The sequence below is a fragment of the Rhinoderma darwinii genome, chromosome 1 (genome assembly GCF_050947455.1).
Source record: "Rhinoderma darwinii isolate aRhiDar2 chromosome 1, aRhiDar2.hap1, whole genome shotgun sequence".
NCBI classification, from domain to species: Eukaryota; Metazoa; Chordata; class Amphibia; order Anura; family Rhinodermatidae; genus Rhinoderma; species Rhinoderma darwinii.
This window is the reverse complement of record NC_134687.1, coordinates 60,501,419-60,517,615: the sequence shown is the minus strand read 5'-3', so window position 1 is coordinate 60,517,615 and position 16,197 is coordinate 60,501,419. Positions and strand designations below refer to the sequence as shown.

Sequence of the window (16,197 nt, the reverse complement as noted above, 5' to 3'; positions counted from 1 at the left end):
TCGGCCTCTGCAGCATCCCCGGAGGCAGCAGCGGAGGATAGTGGGGTCCCCACAGACAAGACCTCTCCAACAGGAGAGGCCGGCCGGGACACAGCAGCAGCTCTGGCCAGGCCGGGAGCCGTCACACACAGGCGGTGGTGGCCATCTTGGAAGGCCTCTTCGCCTGGGGCCTGGAAGCCGACTCCCACATCACGGAGCGAGGAGGGAACAATCCCCTGCAGTGATCATTGAGGAGGTAAGGAGACCTCAGAGAATAGGGTGGAAGCATCCCCGGCACACTGGGGCAGCCCAAGTATTAGAGCCGGGCAGCCATCTTGCCCACGTGTGTCGGGCCGTAGCGTGCTTCGCAGCTGCATGGGAGTTTGCCTCCCGAAGTATGCCCCAATATCACCCTGAGGGGATGAGGGCTGTACTGGTGGGGCTATCCTGCCTTCTTTGTTTGCCTTCCCCATCTGGAAAGCTGGATGGAAGCCGATATAGGTGAAGCTGGTGAAGGAGTTCAGGGAAGCACCTCCTCACCCATCCATAGCTGGCCACGCCCCCCCTGATGGAATCTATTTAAGGCGTTTGTTTCTGTCATGCGGCGGATTGGGCTCTTCCATGTATTACCGTTATTCTGTTCCTCTGGCAGAACATAACAGAAATTGTATTTCATAAGTGAGCAGAGCCTTATGTTCTTTTCAGCCTTACAAACTAAGTTACTGCGTTAAAGAGGTTGTCCATGACTGGACAACTGATGACCTATCCACCGGATAGGTCAACCGTATATGATCAGTGGGGGTCCGAAACCCAGACCTCACACCGATCAGCTGCTCTGGCGCCTCTGGGCATCGGACGTCCATGCCGGAAGCTTATGGCACCGGTCACGGAATCTGCAGAACGGCCGCTATGCAGTGGTTGAAGCCATCTGCCTCCGGGTTTAACTACTGCATACCGTTCAAAACATCCCCATCGTTCATACACTGATGTCCTATCCACTGGATAGGTCATCAGTTCTCCAATTGTGGAACACCCCTTTAACAGCATACAGTAAACTCCTATGCTCCCTCTAGTGGCAGCAGCAGGCAATTAGAATTTTAACATTTATCTATAAAGCGTGTTTAGAACTCAGTACCAGAAAGATTAAGCTGTTATTATAAAAATACATTAAAAAATTAAGTAACACCACATTTTAGCTTTATTTGGATTCCAAAAAAATGAAATGGTGTTTAAAGGTGACACTGACTCTAAAATAAGTTTGCATTGCATCTTACAGAAATGTAATCCATTGAAAATTGTTAATAAACACAAAATGATTCAGCTAATATATTATTGTATTGAATATCAGAAATTATACAATGTCTTACATGTAGTTCATTGAAATGACGAAATAATTAGATTCACCTCACGAGTACTAAGTTGGAGGGGGATGGGCACAATATATATATATATATATATATATATATATATATATATATATATATATATATATATATATATATATATATATATATATATATGTAGTGTGTCTCATCCATAAAGAAGTTTCCTAATTCCATGTTTGGGATATATGTACAAGCAAGAAATAGGTCCAGAATTGGTCTTTGGTTTCCAATTGTAATAAAGGATAACCGGTTGAAGTGAAAGTCAGTATTATATGTCTCCCATTAATTATGATATTGAACTGCTACAGTAGCTGAAATACAGGAAGCATTTCAAATATCCATAATTTGACTTGAAATATGTTTGTTTTCTAGCCCGAAGTTCAATCATGATAAATGGAGAAAAGAGAAATGTCGTATTACTGGTTGAAAATGGAAGGTAATCATTTTATAAAATTATTTTACATTATTTTTGCAGGAGGTGTAAAAAACAAAATGCGAAGTGCGAGGATCTCATTGTCACTTCTTAATTAAACAACCACTATCGCTACAATTTGTAATACACAATATATAAATATATTGTCAGAAACATAGGTTAAAAGTTTATGTGACCTTTTGGGTTTTAAAGGTACATACTGGGTAAAAATGATACACTAAGTCTTGCTTAGTATAGGGCCTAAGCGGGTGGAGCATGACACAAGGATCCAAAAATCACCAAACAGAGAATCCCTGTGTTATGCACCACTAACTTAGTCCCTGCAATAGGTATAACACAGTGTACTGTATGTGTTCTGTCAAGAGAGTTCTTTTATAATATTTTGCATTATTTTATACAATATTTTTCTCAATCGTTTCCTATGAAAAGATTGCTATTATACTCAATTTTCTTGTGTGTACTATGGCAAAACATTCCTTTTGCAAAGGGACAACAGCACAACTACTTATCGTGTGTGTGGTTGAACGTCCTCAAAAACCTCTCCCCAACATACGTTCTGACATTCCGTCATTCTGCTCCGTCAGAGGTGCAGAAGGGATAACGGAACCAACGGTTCCTATGCACAGCGGACACCACCGGCGACTGACGAAACCCATTGACTTTAATTGGTTCCGTCGGCTTTCCATCACATAGGGTGTACGTGATTTTACTGGACACAATAGCGCAGCGTGCTGCGCTATTGACTCTGATAATCTCCGTTAATCCCTGTCTTAGTTTGCTATTATGTGTTCATTAATTCAAGCTGTTTGTGCACCATGATAAAATCAAAATGCGATGTTTCAGACTATCACATAAAGCCCATAGGTACATAAGCAGAAATGCGTCAATCAGCAGCTAGAGGGCTGGAGGAGGCGGAGGGATCATGAATATCATTTGACTCATTGCCTGCAGCGCTGTCCCCCCAAAACAAAAATAAGTTGTAGGTTCTAAAAAATGACTCCATATTAACAATTAAGTGACAGACCGTAGATATCAGCATCTGTCATGCTTTATGGTGCCCTTAGACAGGGCAGCTTAAATATCTGATCCATCCGCTTTTAACAATAGTGCAGCTAGGGCAAAAGTGTTGCTACTATACAGCTGATAATTCATGTACTTATAGAAATGGCAACCTAAAAATAAACTTGTTCACAGACCGTCTAAGTCAATATAACATGTATAGTATTTAGTTCACAGTCACAACTCCAGATCATTATGCATTATGCGTAGGAATTAATTCCCAGTCCCAGTTTAAGATCAGTGTAGTTCCCTTCGGAAATATGACAGCAGGACATTCCTATTCCAGTGCACTAGTCAGTCTTTCAACTTGAAGTGTCAGTCTGTGAGCAGAACAGGTTTATATTTCTCATTCAAAGTAAATGGCCTATCAGTATAAGGTGAGAAAAAATATAGAAAAGATCCTCAGCACATCCAGATTAGAGAATATATAAAAAAAAGAGCTTTATTATAACATAGGTTAAAAGTCCAAGAGGACACAGGCAAGGTGTTTTACTGCTAACGCGTTTCAAACAAAGTGTTCTTACACATGCTGAGTAAGAACACTTCATTAAAAACGCGTTAGCAGTAACACGCTCTACCTGTGTCCTCTTGGACTTTCAACCTATGTTATAATAAAACTCTTTTTTTATATTCTCTAATCTGTATGTGCTGAGGATCTTTTCTATATTTTTTCTCACATTGAATTCCTTGTCTGCCTTCAAGCCCCCCTTCCAAGTGCACTCCATTGAGGAACCGTAAATCCCAGGATGAAGTATGTAGTAAGCACACCAGTGGCTTTGCTGCTGTTTTTTGTTTTTTGTATCAGTATAAGGGGTTGTACTGTGGTGAAAACATACCTTTATCAGTATTCCTAAGGCTCTGTTCACACTTCATTATTGCCTACTGTCGGAGTAAGTTAGGAGTATTTCCCTATGTTTACCTCCGATGCAAAGCTGTATCGCATGCCACTGTATAGGCGTACAGTGGCATACATCATGCTCCATATGAAAAATAACAGTTTTAGGACTCCATATGAAAAATAACAGCTTTATTACTGTATGTTTCTGCATGGAATGCATTCCATACAGCAAAAAAATTAAGTATTCTGCTGCATGCTGCCATGGCATATGCCAAAAGTCTACTCTTTTAGCATATATGCTGGGAGAATAGTGCCCTCCGGGTACATTCAGTGTATGTAGAGGAAGCTTTCCCGGTGCATATGCCGAACATGGTTCACAAACTAAATGTAAACGCGGCCTAACCTTGCCTTCGAGATGCCATATTTCCTGCAGTACGCTTCTGCTTCATAAGACTAGACTGGGCAATGCACCTCTGAAAAGGTTATACTTTGAAGGAAGAATAGTTCCATACACATGAAATACAATGGCGCATGCCAGGAACCTCTGTATTACTTGTAAAATTGGAGGCATATGGAGGTAAAGTTGACACTCTATGTACCTCTATGGCAGCTCTATTATGGCTCAATACAAAACAAAGTTGTAATATGGCTACAGTATTGCACAGGAGGCCTTGTATGGAGGCCTTAAACTGAAAAAAACTTTTTGTTGCTGTGCTGGATGTATGATTTCTCCTTGTACCAGTGTGTTACTGACACATACACAGCATGTTTTGTGGACAACTTGTACAATACACATTTTTTATTTTATTCTTTATGGATATGCATAACATGAATCTACTTTTTCTAACTCAATTTTTCAATGTGCAGGACATTATATATCCATGGACATACAATACTAGATTTCATGGTGTGGCATTGTGCAATTGAAAAAGCAGCAGGTACAGATGGCAATGCACTACAGGATCAGCAGCTCTGCAAAAACAACATTCCTATTATTGTGAACAGCTGCATGGCATTTGTTACACAGTATGGTAGGTAATACAGACTTTATGCTCAGCAGATTGTTTCTAAATGATATTAGTTATTTGTGAGCCTGCTAGAATCTGTATATGTTCAATACATATATATCAATTAAAATGAGAAATGTCGGGATACTGGAGCTTGTTGTTTCCTGTGCAATTATTGCCATCCTTCTGGTTTCAAATTTGTACGGTTGATGTTTGCTGGAACACGTTGTCGCAATAACGGCAAGACCTGAATGTGTAGCTTGTCAAACAAGTGTTATTTACAGACTTTTATCCCTAAATACACTGTAACATTATGAGCCGGGGGACTGCTTAGTGAAAAAAAATCATTGTAATAGCAGAAACCATCCCATATTCACACATGAACAACTTAATTTAGTCACGTACCTACAGTAACATAGAAGCACGGTAAACAACTACTATGGGGCCTGTGCTGGGGCAAAGCACTGAACTGTCCCCCCTGATACTGTGATACTGTCCTAGCAGATGTAGATTGATACAACTCCCATTGAGTTCAATATCAGCTGTATAAATCGGATTCAGCGGGACAGTTTTGGATTCCGGGCGGTATCCCGGGCGGCCGGGGGATATGTCCCGCTGTCAACTGTATCTGCATCCTCAGGATGCAGATACAGTTTAACCTAATTCTAAAGCAAGGAACCGTCAGCTCCCTGTTCAGAATTTGTTCAGAGCAGAGGAGCAAAGGGAGCTGTGCTCGGGGAAGCCCTTGACGTCAGTGGCTACTCCTTGAACGGAATCCCCGTTGCTGACTCTGGCTGGGATTCCACTCCTAGTGGAAACCCCTGAGGTCACTGTCCGTATATAGACTTTGACATCAGGGGCTCCTCTTCTCCTCTTGGAGCGGAATCCCCAGCCAAGGTGTGACCCAAGGGGATTCCGCTCAAGGAGTAGCCACTGATGTCACTGTCTATATTTGCACAGTAACATGAAGGGCTTCCCTCTAGGAGCGGAATCCCCGGCCTATGCTCTGGCTGGGGATTCCGCTCCTAGAGGGAGTCCCAATGGCAGTATCTACAAAGGGGGTGTGGCACTATCTACATGGACACTGTGGCACTATATAGGGGATATGGGCGCTAGATACATGGGCACTATCTACATGGGCACTGGAACTAGGGGCAGCTAAGGGGGCATTATACTGTATAAGGGCAGCTAGGGAGCATTATACTGTATGGGGGCTGCTATGGGGACATTATGCTGTATGGGGGCATCTGTGTGAGCACTAAGCTGTATGGGGCAGCTATGGGGCATTATACTGTATAGGGCAGCTATGGGGGTATTATACTGTATGGGGGCATCTGTGCGAGCATTATACTGTATGGGGCAGCTATGGGGCCTTTATGCTGCATGGGGGCAGCTATGGGGCATTATGCTGTATGGGGAAATTTGTTTGGGCAATATACTGCATGGGGGCATCTGTATGGGCATTACACTACATGGGAGAATCTGTGTGGGCAATATACTGTATGGGGGCATCTGTGTGGGCAATATACTGTATGGGGGCATCTGTATTGGCTTTATACTGTATGGTAGCAGCTATGGGGGCATTATACTGTATGGTGGAAGCTATGGGAGCATTATAATGTATGGTGGCTGCTATGGGGGCATTATACTGTGTGAGGGCAGCTATTTGGTATTATACTGTGTGGGAGGCACTATACAAGCATGATACTGTGTGGGCTAAATCAGGTGTGTATAGGCGGGTGGGATTAGAGGAATGGCTTAAAGAGGCTCTGTCACCAGATTTTGCAACCCCTATCTGTTATTGCAGCAGATCGGCGCTGCAATGTAGATAAGAGTAACGTTTTTATTTTAAAAAAACGAGCATTTTTGGCCAAGTTATGACCATTTTTGTATTTATGCAAATGAGGCTTGCTAAAGTCCAACTGGGCGTGTTTAAAGTAAAAGTCCAACTGGGCGTGTATTATGTGTGTTAAATCTGGGCGTGTTTACTTCTTTTACTAGTTGGGCGTTCTGACGAGAAGTATCATCCACTTCTCTTCAGAACGCCCAGCTTCTGGCAGTGCAGACACAGCGTGTTCTCGAGAGATCACGCTGTGTCGTCACTCACTTCCTGCCCCAGGTCCTGCATCGTGTCGGACGAGCGAGGACACATCGGCACCAGAGGCTACAGTTGATTCTGCAGCAGCATCTGCGTTTGCAGGTAAGTCGATGTAGCTACTTACCTGCAAACGCTGATGCTGCTGCAGAATCAACTGTAGCCTCTGGTGCCGATGTGGCCGACACGATGCAGGACCTGGGGCAGGAAGTGAGTGACGTCACAGCATGATCTCTCGAGAACATGCTGTGTGTCTGCACTGCCAGAAACTGGGTGTTAACGAACAGAAGTGGATGATGCTGATTTGTCAGCATCATACACTCCCATTCCTAACGCCCAGCTAGTAAAAGAAGTAAAAACGCCCCGATGTACACACATAATACACGCCCAGTTGTATTTTTACTGTAAACACGCCCAGTTGTACTTTTGCAAGCCTCATTTGCATAAATACAAAAATGGTCATAACTTGGCCAAAAATGCTCGTTTTTTAAAAATAAAAATGTTACTGTAATCTACATTGCAGCGCCTATCTGCTGCAATAGCAAATAGGGGTTGCAAAATCTGGTGACAGAGCCTCTTTAAAAGTAAAAAAAATTGCAGTGACGGGCTGAGCGCGCTGCATCGGTTGTCACTTTTTGTGATACTTGAAAGTTGGGAGGTATGCTGAACCTGTCAGTCCCGCAGACCTGACCTGAGCAAAATTTAGCGAAAGATACAGCTGCTCTGTATAGAGAATACAGAACAGCTGTATCTCAAAAAGTTAAAATTATTTTTAATAAAAACAATTTTTAAAGTTGCACCAATCACATTGTGTGAGCTTTTTATTTAAAAAAAAAAATGCCATTCAAAGGTTTACATAGCCTTTATGTGATGTATAAACTCTATACATCTTGAACTTTTATTTTTAGGTGGTTCGCATCTCAGTCTTAATGTATCTTTTTACACAACGTTTTGCTTTGAAGGCGCCCATGAGTGTAAAGGCTGGTTGTCATTTTTAGAATGTGTAATGTGTCTACTTTCATAAAATATATAGACAGACATAACCTCTGTATGCCACAGTGTGGAATCGCATAAACGGAGGTACAGATGTAGCCATCTTTATCTTGACTTCTAACGCATTAAATACACAGTGACAAGATCCTTATCTTGAATTTTTCAATGACATTTCAATGGCTTTTGTTGTGTGATATCACGATGCATCGACTTATCACAGTCCAGATAAATATGGCTACATCCGTACAGTAGAGCTCAAAAAACATGTATGAGCACCATAGTACGGCTCCATACAACTGGGATGTTGTACTGAGCCTTAATATGCGTATATGTACATTTGTAATTTTAACAAATTTGTAGACTTTTTAGTGGGTTAAATAATTTTACAAGATATTTATATATATTTTATTATTTCCTGTGCTCTCTAATAATTGTTTCTTACTGTTCAAAAGGAGACTTTTATGGTTTGTTTATACAAAAATAAAAAATATACTTTTCAAAGTATATTTGTATATACTAGTATTGTGCTTTATCTTCAAGCTACATTCTAGCTAAAGCAAGAATTTAAGAGCACAAATTGCTTTCTTATATTTTGGCAAACCATTATTTAATATAATTTGTGCCGAGTATAACTTACAAGAGAACGTTTACATATTTCATATATCATTTTAACATAAATTATTATAATTCACTCAGACATGTTTATTTTCATGTCCCTTTCTATTAAGGTTTAGGGAGCAAATCTCTGTATCTGAAGAACGGGAACCCACTTAAAGTAAGAGAGTTGTTAGAAGATTTTAAAAAGGATGCACGGAGCATTAGACTAAAAGTCGGAAGACATCAGCTGGAAGACGTGACTGATGTCCTGAAATGTTTCTTATATGAAATTGATGATGCGCTTCTGACAAAAGAACTTTATCCATATTGGATCTCTGCCCTAGGTAATGACACTGTGTTCCAGAAATAGCTGTTTCATTATTCATTTGAATGAATGCATCTACTAAGTAAAAGATGTTTATTTAAGTGAATTTTTTTTTTTGCTTAAACTCCCCTGAGACAGCAGACATAATGCTGTTAGAGTAAGCTTCCTATGCTGTAAAATGAGAAAGAAGCATCCTGCTGCCAGCAAATACAGTACCTTGAACCTACACTTTACAGAAAGCTGATAATATAAGCAACATATGTTATTGGATACAAACTGTTACATTAGGCGCCTCCGTTTCCTCTTGTTATGTTTTTAAAGATGATTTCATCTGTGCTGTGCAGAGTTTCAGACTATGAACATATGATAGTTGCATTATATGCTTTACATTTTCCCTGCAGTATTTAAGTAGAACATCTGACCCTAGAAGCTTGCAGATGCTGCTAGAATGTCGTGGACTGCACCTTCTACAGCCATTCTAGGCTGGTCGGAGAGCTCCTCCCCCCCCCCCCCCCAGGTTTAAAAGTACATCTCTTTTGTGTAAAATACATCTATTAAATGAATAGCCCTTATTATTGTATTCATGTAATACTGAAAAGATTGGGATTGGAGGCTTTTGGGACAAATTAGACTTCCTTGAGACATACCTGAAAATGCAAAATGTAATTTAATATATATACATGTTTAGCACAATTGAACAAGAAGTTTTTCCTCTTTGTTTCAAAAAAAGAACAGGTAGGAAATTATTAATCAACATATGCAGTACAAATATTGGAAGAACTTACAGTACTGTGCAAACGTTTTAGTCAGTGGTGGAAAAATGTTGCACAGTGAGAATGCTTTCAAAAATAGATGTGCTAATATTTTTTTGTTTATCAATTAACAAAATGTAAAGTGAATGAACAGAAGAGAAATATAAATCAAATCAATATTTGGTGTGACCACCCTTTACCTTAAAAATAGCATTAATTCTTCTAGGTACACTTGTACATAGTTTTTGAAGGAACTCGGCAGGCAGATTGTTCCAAACATTTTGGAGAACTAGCCACAGATTTTCTGTAGATGTAGGATTCCTCAAATCCTTCTGTCTCTTCATGTAATCCCAGACAGACTCGATGATGTTGAGGGCTCTGTGGGGGCCATATCATCACTTCCAGGGCTTGTTTTTCTTTACGCTGAAGATAGTTCTTAATGACATAGTCTGAATGTTTGGGGTTGTTGTCCTGCTGCAGAATAAATTTGGAGCCAATCAGATGCCTCCCTAATGGTATTGCATGATGGATAAATATCTGCCGTTATTTCTCTGCATTAAGGACACCATTATCCTGACCAAACCCAAATTTTATTTTCTGAAATGCAGCCCCAAACGCTACACTGTTGTCTGCAGACAGTCATCATTGTACCACTTTCAATTCCTTTGGCACACAATCTGCCTTCTGATACAGCCAAATATTTCAAATTTTGACTCATCAGTCCAGAGCACCTGCTGCCATTTTTCTGCACCCCAGTTCCTATATATATATGTGTCTACATGCATAGTTGAGTTGCTTGATCTTGTTTTCACGTAGAAGGTATGGCTTTTGGTCAAAATTCTTCTATGAAGACAACTTCTGGCCAGACTTCTCCAAACAGTAGATGAGTGTACCTGGGTCCCACTGGTTTCTGACAGTTCTGAACTGATGGCACTGCTGGTCATCTTCAGATTTTTATCAAATGAACGATCTTGCAAATAGGAAACCTGTGGAATGAGTAGTCTGACACAAAAGAGCTAGAGAAAGAGTGTACATAGAAAATGTTGAGAAGACGTGGTAGAGCTTTAGAAGGAGTGGACTAGTACACAGTGAAGCTGGTAAAGTAGTACACTGAGACTTGAAAATGGAGAAAGGCATGTTTAGTCTGGCATATAGGAAATGTGGAGGAATTAACTATGGCATTGGAAAACGTAGAAATAAATAAATTACCAGGGTCATATGAGAGTTGGAGATGGAGTAAATGGGCATGTACTTAGCAGTTAATGTAATGGAATGGAACAAAAGATAATAATGCCATAATGCTAAAAATACATACAACAGTTACATACCAGACTAGAGATGCTAGATAGGCAGGGCCGGCTCCAGGTTTATGTGGGCCATTGGGTGACACAGACTTAGAAGGCCCCTTTGCGGGGAACTCACAGCGGCAGTAAAAGGCATAAAACATCACTTTGTGACCACATTTAGACGTTAGGCCCTGTTTATGCCCCCATATAGAAGTTAGGCCCCCTGTTTGTACGCCTATAAATTTAGTGCCCTCTGTAGATAGTGCCACACAGCCCCCCTCCCAGGTATATATGGACAGAGTTGTCAGGGGCAACCCCAAAGGCATAGTCCCGGGCAGAGCAGTACTAGCACTCTGCCTGGGACTCCTGTTCTGCTCCTGACATCACTGTGCATATACAGCTAGTGATGTCAGGGGCAACCCCAGAGCCGTAGTACTGGGCAGAGCGCTTCTAGCACTCTGTCTGGGACACTGCTCTGCTCCTGACAACACTGTCCATATATGGACAGTGCTGTCTGGGGCTTCCCCAGAGACGGAGTACCGGAGCAGAGCCGCTTGCAGCGCTCTGCCTGGGACACATCTCCCTTTGACATCACTGTCCATATATGGACAGTGATGTCAGGGGCTTCCCCACAGAGGGATTCCCAGGGCACAGCTGATAGCGCTCTGCCTGGGACTCCTCCTCTCCCTCTGACATCACTGTCCATATATGGACAGTGATGTCAGGGGCTTCCCTAGAGATGGAGTCCTGGAGCAGAGCCGCTAGCGCTCTGCCTGGTACTCCTTCTCTCCTCCTGACATCACTGTCAATATATGGACGGCGATGCCGTGACGACGGCAGCGACAGCACCCGGCGGCCGAATAGCCCCCCCAAGGGTAGGGCCCCAGCACTTGCCTGATTTTGCCGGGGTGCTGACGCCGGCCCAGTAGGTAGGTATTTTTTTTTTACATTGGAACTCTGTCTTTCATTTTTATTATTGCATGAATGCATCTGCTGACATAGAGGTAAGGTATTAAAAAATATTCATTGTGCCTTTACGAAAAATATTTAGGAAAGGGGGCATTATAGTAACTACACCACCAATATGATATCGCTGGGTTAAATTTGGTGGTTACTAAATAATTGTAAACTGGCAATTCACTAAAGTAAATTTTTTAGTGCTAATCGCTTTATCTGTTTAATTTGGATATACATAATAGGTCAGATATTGTGTTGGCAAAAGTCCCATTGTAATCTGAGTCGCTTAAAGCTCTTGGGCCCCAGTAAGAAATTATCATGGGACCTCAACCTAGACAGCTATGACTGTAAATACACTGTAACAATGATGTAACTCCATTTAGTGAGGTTACTTTATTGTACAGATTGCATTATATGTCATCACAACATGGTCTTACCTACCGTAATAATGACCAGTCTGACCTATGAAACTCCCAAAAAGTGGGACAATCATTACTCTCTCAACCCTCCAACACTACTGAATCTTATTTTTTGACACTTTATATCTGCACTTTTATTAGAGCTAGACTGCAGCAGCAAAATATATCTTTTCATGTTGCCTCATAGCTTTCACCCCTATTCAGCCAACTGTTGCCTCCTGTAGTTTAGAAAGCGTCAATGTGTTCCTTCTTCGTTCATTATTTAAAACAAAATATTGTTCCTTCTGATTTTTTCTTATACTTTTTAACTTGCTTTAAGGCACATGTATCATTTCCTAAAGTGCAAAAATAACCTTTAAACAGATTTCATTAAAGAGGTTTCTGGATATTGGGATTTAACAATATGCCTTGCCATAGATGATGCAGTCCATGATTATGCCACGTGTTTACTAGGATATGACATCACAGGTTTGAATTTTTGCACTTTGCTTACTGGAGGCAATATTATCCCAGACATTGGATTGGAATGGATTCCTTTTTTATGAGCTGCTTATTTCTATTTTAACAAAACATGTATCTCCCAGAAGTCATGATTTCACCCACCACATGGTTCTGACTATTCTTCTTTTTTTTATTTTATGATGTCTTCTTCTTTGTTTCATTATTTGCAATCTCAACATATATCATGGCAGTGGCAATTGCACTATTTATTTCAGAGATATACAGTATATATATATATATATATATATATATATATATATATATATATATATATATATATATATATAAATAAAATATTACAATTCCCACTACATATCTATTACGATATATATTGTAATAGATAAGTACCTCTTTGTATTGATGTGTAAGTTTTCTATCTTTCAATAAAAAACAATTGAATCACAAAAATGTATCTCCTAGAAACCTCTTTAAGTAGCAAGTTTTCACCTATACATTTAAGCAACTCCAAATATGTGTGTTTTAATGTCAGGTTTTAACAATCAACACTTTCATCAGGGTATGTAAATTAGCCAAGTTCATGGTGTTAGTGTTGTGTAAGATTGCAACTTCGATAGTGTAAGATTTGTATTAGGGCGGGTTCACACATGGCGGAATTGCACTTAAATTCCGCTGCGGACACTCCGCAGCGTTAATCCGCAGCGGAGCCGTTTCTACATTGACTTTCACTTTAATTTAGCAGTGTTCGTTTACACGATGCGTACAATTCCGCTGCGGAGCATAGGCTGCGGAGCGGAATTTGGTGTCCGCAGCATGCTCTGTCTGTTGCGGAGCAGTGGCGGACTCATGGCGGAATTTCTCCATTGACTTCAATGGAGATTCAAAGTTCCGCAATGAAGTCCGCAGCTGTCATGCACATGTCATGTGTGCTGCGGATGCGTCTTGCTTTTTTTACTTGACATTTCTTCATTCTGGCTGGACCTATGTATTTCTAGGTCTACAGCCAGACTGAGGAAGTCAATGGGGCTCCCGTAATGACGGGAGCGTTGCTAGGAGACGTCAGTAAATAGTCACTGTCCAGGGTGCTGAAAGAGTTAAGCGATCGGCAGTAACTGTTTCTGCACCCGGGACAGTGACTACCGATCCCAATATACATGTATCTGTAAAAAAAAATGAAGTTCGTACTTACCGAGAACTCCCTGTTTCTGTCTCCAGTCCGGCCTCCCAGGATGACGTTTCAGTGTAAGTGACGGCTGCAGCCAATCACAGGCCAAGCACAGGCTGCAGCGGTCACATGGACTGGCGCGTCATCCAGGGAGGTCGGGCTGGATGCCGAAGGAGGGACGCGTCATAAAGACAACGGGCGGTAAGTATGAATTTCTTTTACTTTCACTAGGGAAAGTGCTGTCCCTTCTCTCTATCCTGCACTGATAGGGAGAAGGGAAGCACTTTTCCCGCAGTCCGCAGCAGCTAGTCCGCATCAATTTTCTGCACATTTTGTGCAGATCCGCAGCCGTAATCCGCAACCCGGATTAGGTGCGGCATTGATGCGGACAGTTGCGGAGGAATTCCGCCATGTGTGGTCATGCCCTTAGTTTGTGTTAGATTTTATGGGTAAGAAACTAATCATATATAATATACATGAAATATCACATAAAAAATAATATAGTTACACATAAAGGAGCATTTATGACATCCCATTCTGACTCCATAGACATTAACCCTTTCACGCTGCAGCCCTTTTTCAGATTTTCATTTTCGTTTTTCCCTCCCCACCTTCCAAAGGCCATAACGCCTTTATTTTTCCGTCGATATAGTACTATGAGGGCTTGATTTTTGCGTATAATGTACTAGGAAATGGGAAAAAAATTATTTGTGGGGGAGAAAATGAAAAAAACAGCGATTCCACCATGGTTTTTTGCGCGCCATTTTTACGGAATTCACTGTACAATTAAAACAACATGTTAATTTTATTCTATGGGTCAATACGATTACGCCGATTTCAAATATGTGTAGTTTTTTCTATATTTTACTACTTTTACAAGTAAAAACCTAAGTGTAAAAAAGAAAATGTATTTTGTTTCGCCAAATTCCGAGAGCCGTAACTTCTTTATTTTTCCATCGATTAAGTGGTATGAGGGCTTATTTTTTTGCGGGATAAGCTGTAGTTTTTAATAATACCATTTTGGTGTAAATGTGATGGTTTGATCACTTTTTATTTCATTTTTTGTGAGAGATTAGGTGAACAAAAAATATAATTAATTTTTTTACGGCGTTCACCGTGCGGGTTAAATAATTATATATTGTGATAGTTCAGACTTTATTTTTTTACTATACTCTAGGGGGAAAATGAGAAAAGGGGGTTATTTTGAACTTTTAATTTTATATTTTTTTTTTACACAAAATAAACAACTTTATTTAACTCATTTTTACATTTTTTATTAGTCCCCTTAGGGGACTTCAACCAGCGATCGTTAGATCGCTTGCACGATATACTGCAATACTAATGTATTGCAGAATATTGTGATTCTGACAGTCTCCTATGAAGCCCTGCCGGAGGCAGAGCTTCATAGGAGTACCAAGATGGCGGACCTGGGGGACTTTGTCAGACCCCCAGGCAGCTGTGTGAACCAACGTTTCCCCCCGATCTCGCCGCGGAGGGGCTGTTGAGACGTTAAAGGGGGTCACCCCCCTGTTTTTAGTAATTTAAATGCCGCAATCTCTATTGAAAGCGGCATTTAACGGGTTAAACAAGCCGACACAAGCTGTAACATACAGCCGACACACTCGCTCTATGGAGCGGACTCAGCCCGTGAGCCAGCTCCATATTCCCCCACCCGGCGTGCGCCGTATATATACGGCGGATGTCGGGAAGGGGTTAATATGGAGGTGGTTGCAGCTAAAACAGTTTCCATTCTTCCTAGAAGGCTTTCTCCAAGATTTTAAAGTGCGTCTGTGGGATTTGTTTGCCAATTTATTCAGAAGAGGATTTGTGATGTCAGACATTGATGTTGGAGAGAGAGCCTGGCTTGCAATCTACGTTCTAAATAATCCCAAAGTGTTTGATGGTGTTGAGGTCAGGGTTCTGTGCGGGCCAGTCAAATTCTTCCACACCAAACATGTCTTTATGGTCCTTGCTTTGTGCAATGGGGCACAGTCATGCTGGAACAGAAAAGGGCCGAACCCCATACACTTTCCACAAAGTTGGAAGCATACAATTGTCCAAAATGTCTTAGTATCTAAAGCATTTAGATTTCCCGTTACTAGAATTTAGGGGCCTAGACCATCCCCTGAAAAATAACCCCATAGTATTATCCCTCCTCCACCAAACTTTACAGTTGGCACAATGCAGTCAGGCAGGTAACGTTCTCCTGGCATTCACCAAACCCAGACTCGTCCATCAGACTTCCCGATGGAGACGGGTGATTCATCACCCCACAGAACATGTTTCCACTACTCCAGAGTCCAATGGTGGCTTTACACCTCTCCATCTGATGCTTGGCATTGTGCTTAGTGATGTAAGGCTTGCATGTAGCTGCTTGGCTATGGAAACCTATGTCATGAAGCTCCCACTGCACAGTTTTTGTGCTGATGTTAATGTCAGAGGAGGTTT

The 16,197-nt window shown here is 41.2% G+C and overlaps 1 protein-coding gene across 2 annotated transcripts in view; it reads left to right on the top strand.

The window, feature by feature from the left end:
• ARAP2 (ArfGAP with RhoGAP domain, ankyrin repeat and PH domain 2) overlaps nt 1-16,197 on the top strand; it is a 325,755-nt gene that overhangs the window by 199,170 nt on the left and 110,388 nt on the right. For both annotated transcript variants that reach the window (XM_075858963.1, XM_075858955.1), the window contains exons 19-21: nt 1,737-1,800; nt 4,562-4,725; nt 8,518-8,730. In XM_075858963.1, coding sequence (XP_075715078.1) covers nt 1,737-1,800; nt 4,562-4,725; nt 8,518-8,730 — 441 coding nt within the window. The remainder of the gene's footprint in view (nt 1-1,736; nt 1,801-4,561; nt 4,726-8,517; nt 8,731-16,197) is intronic.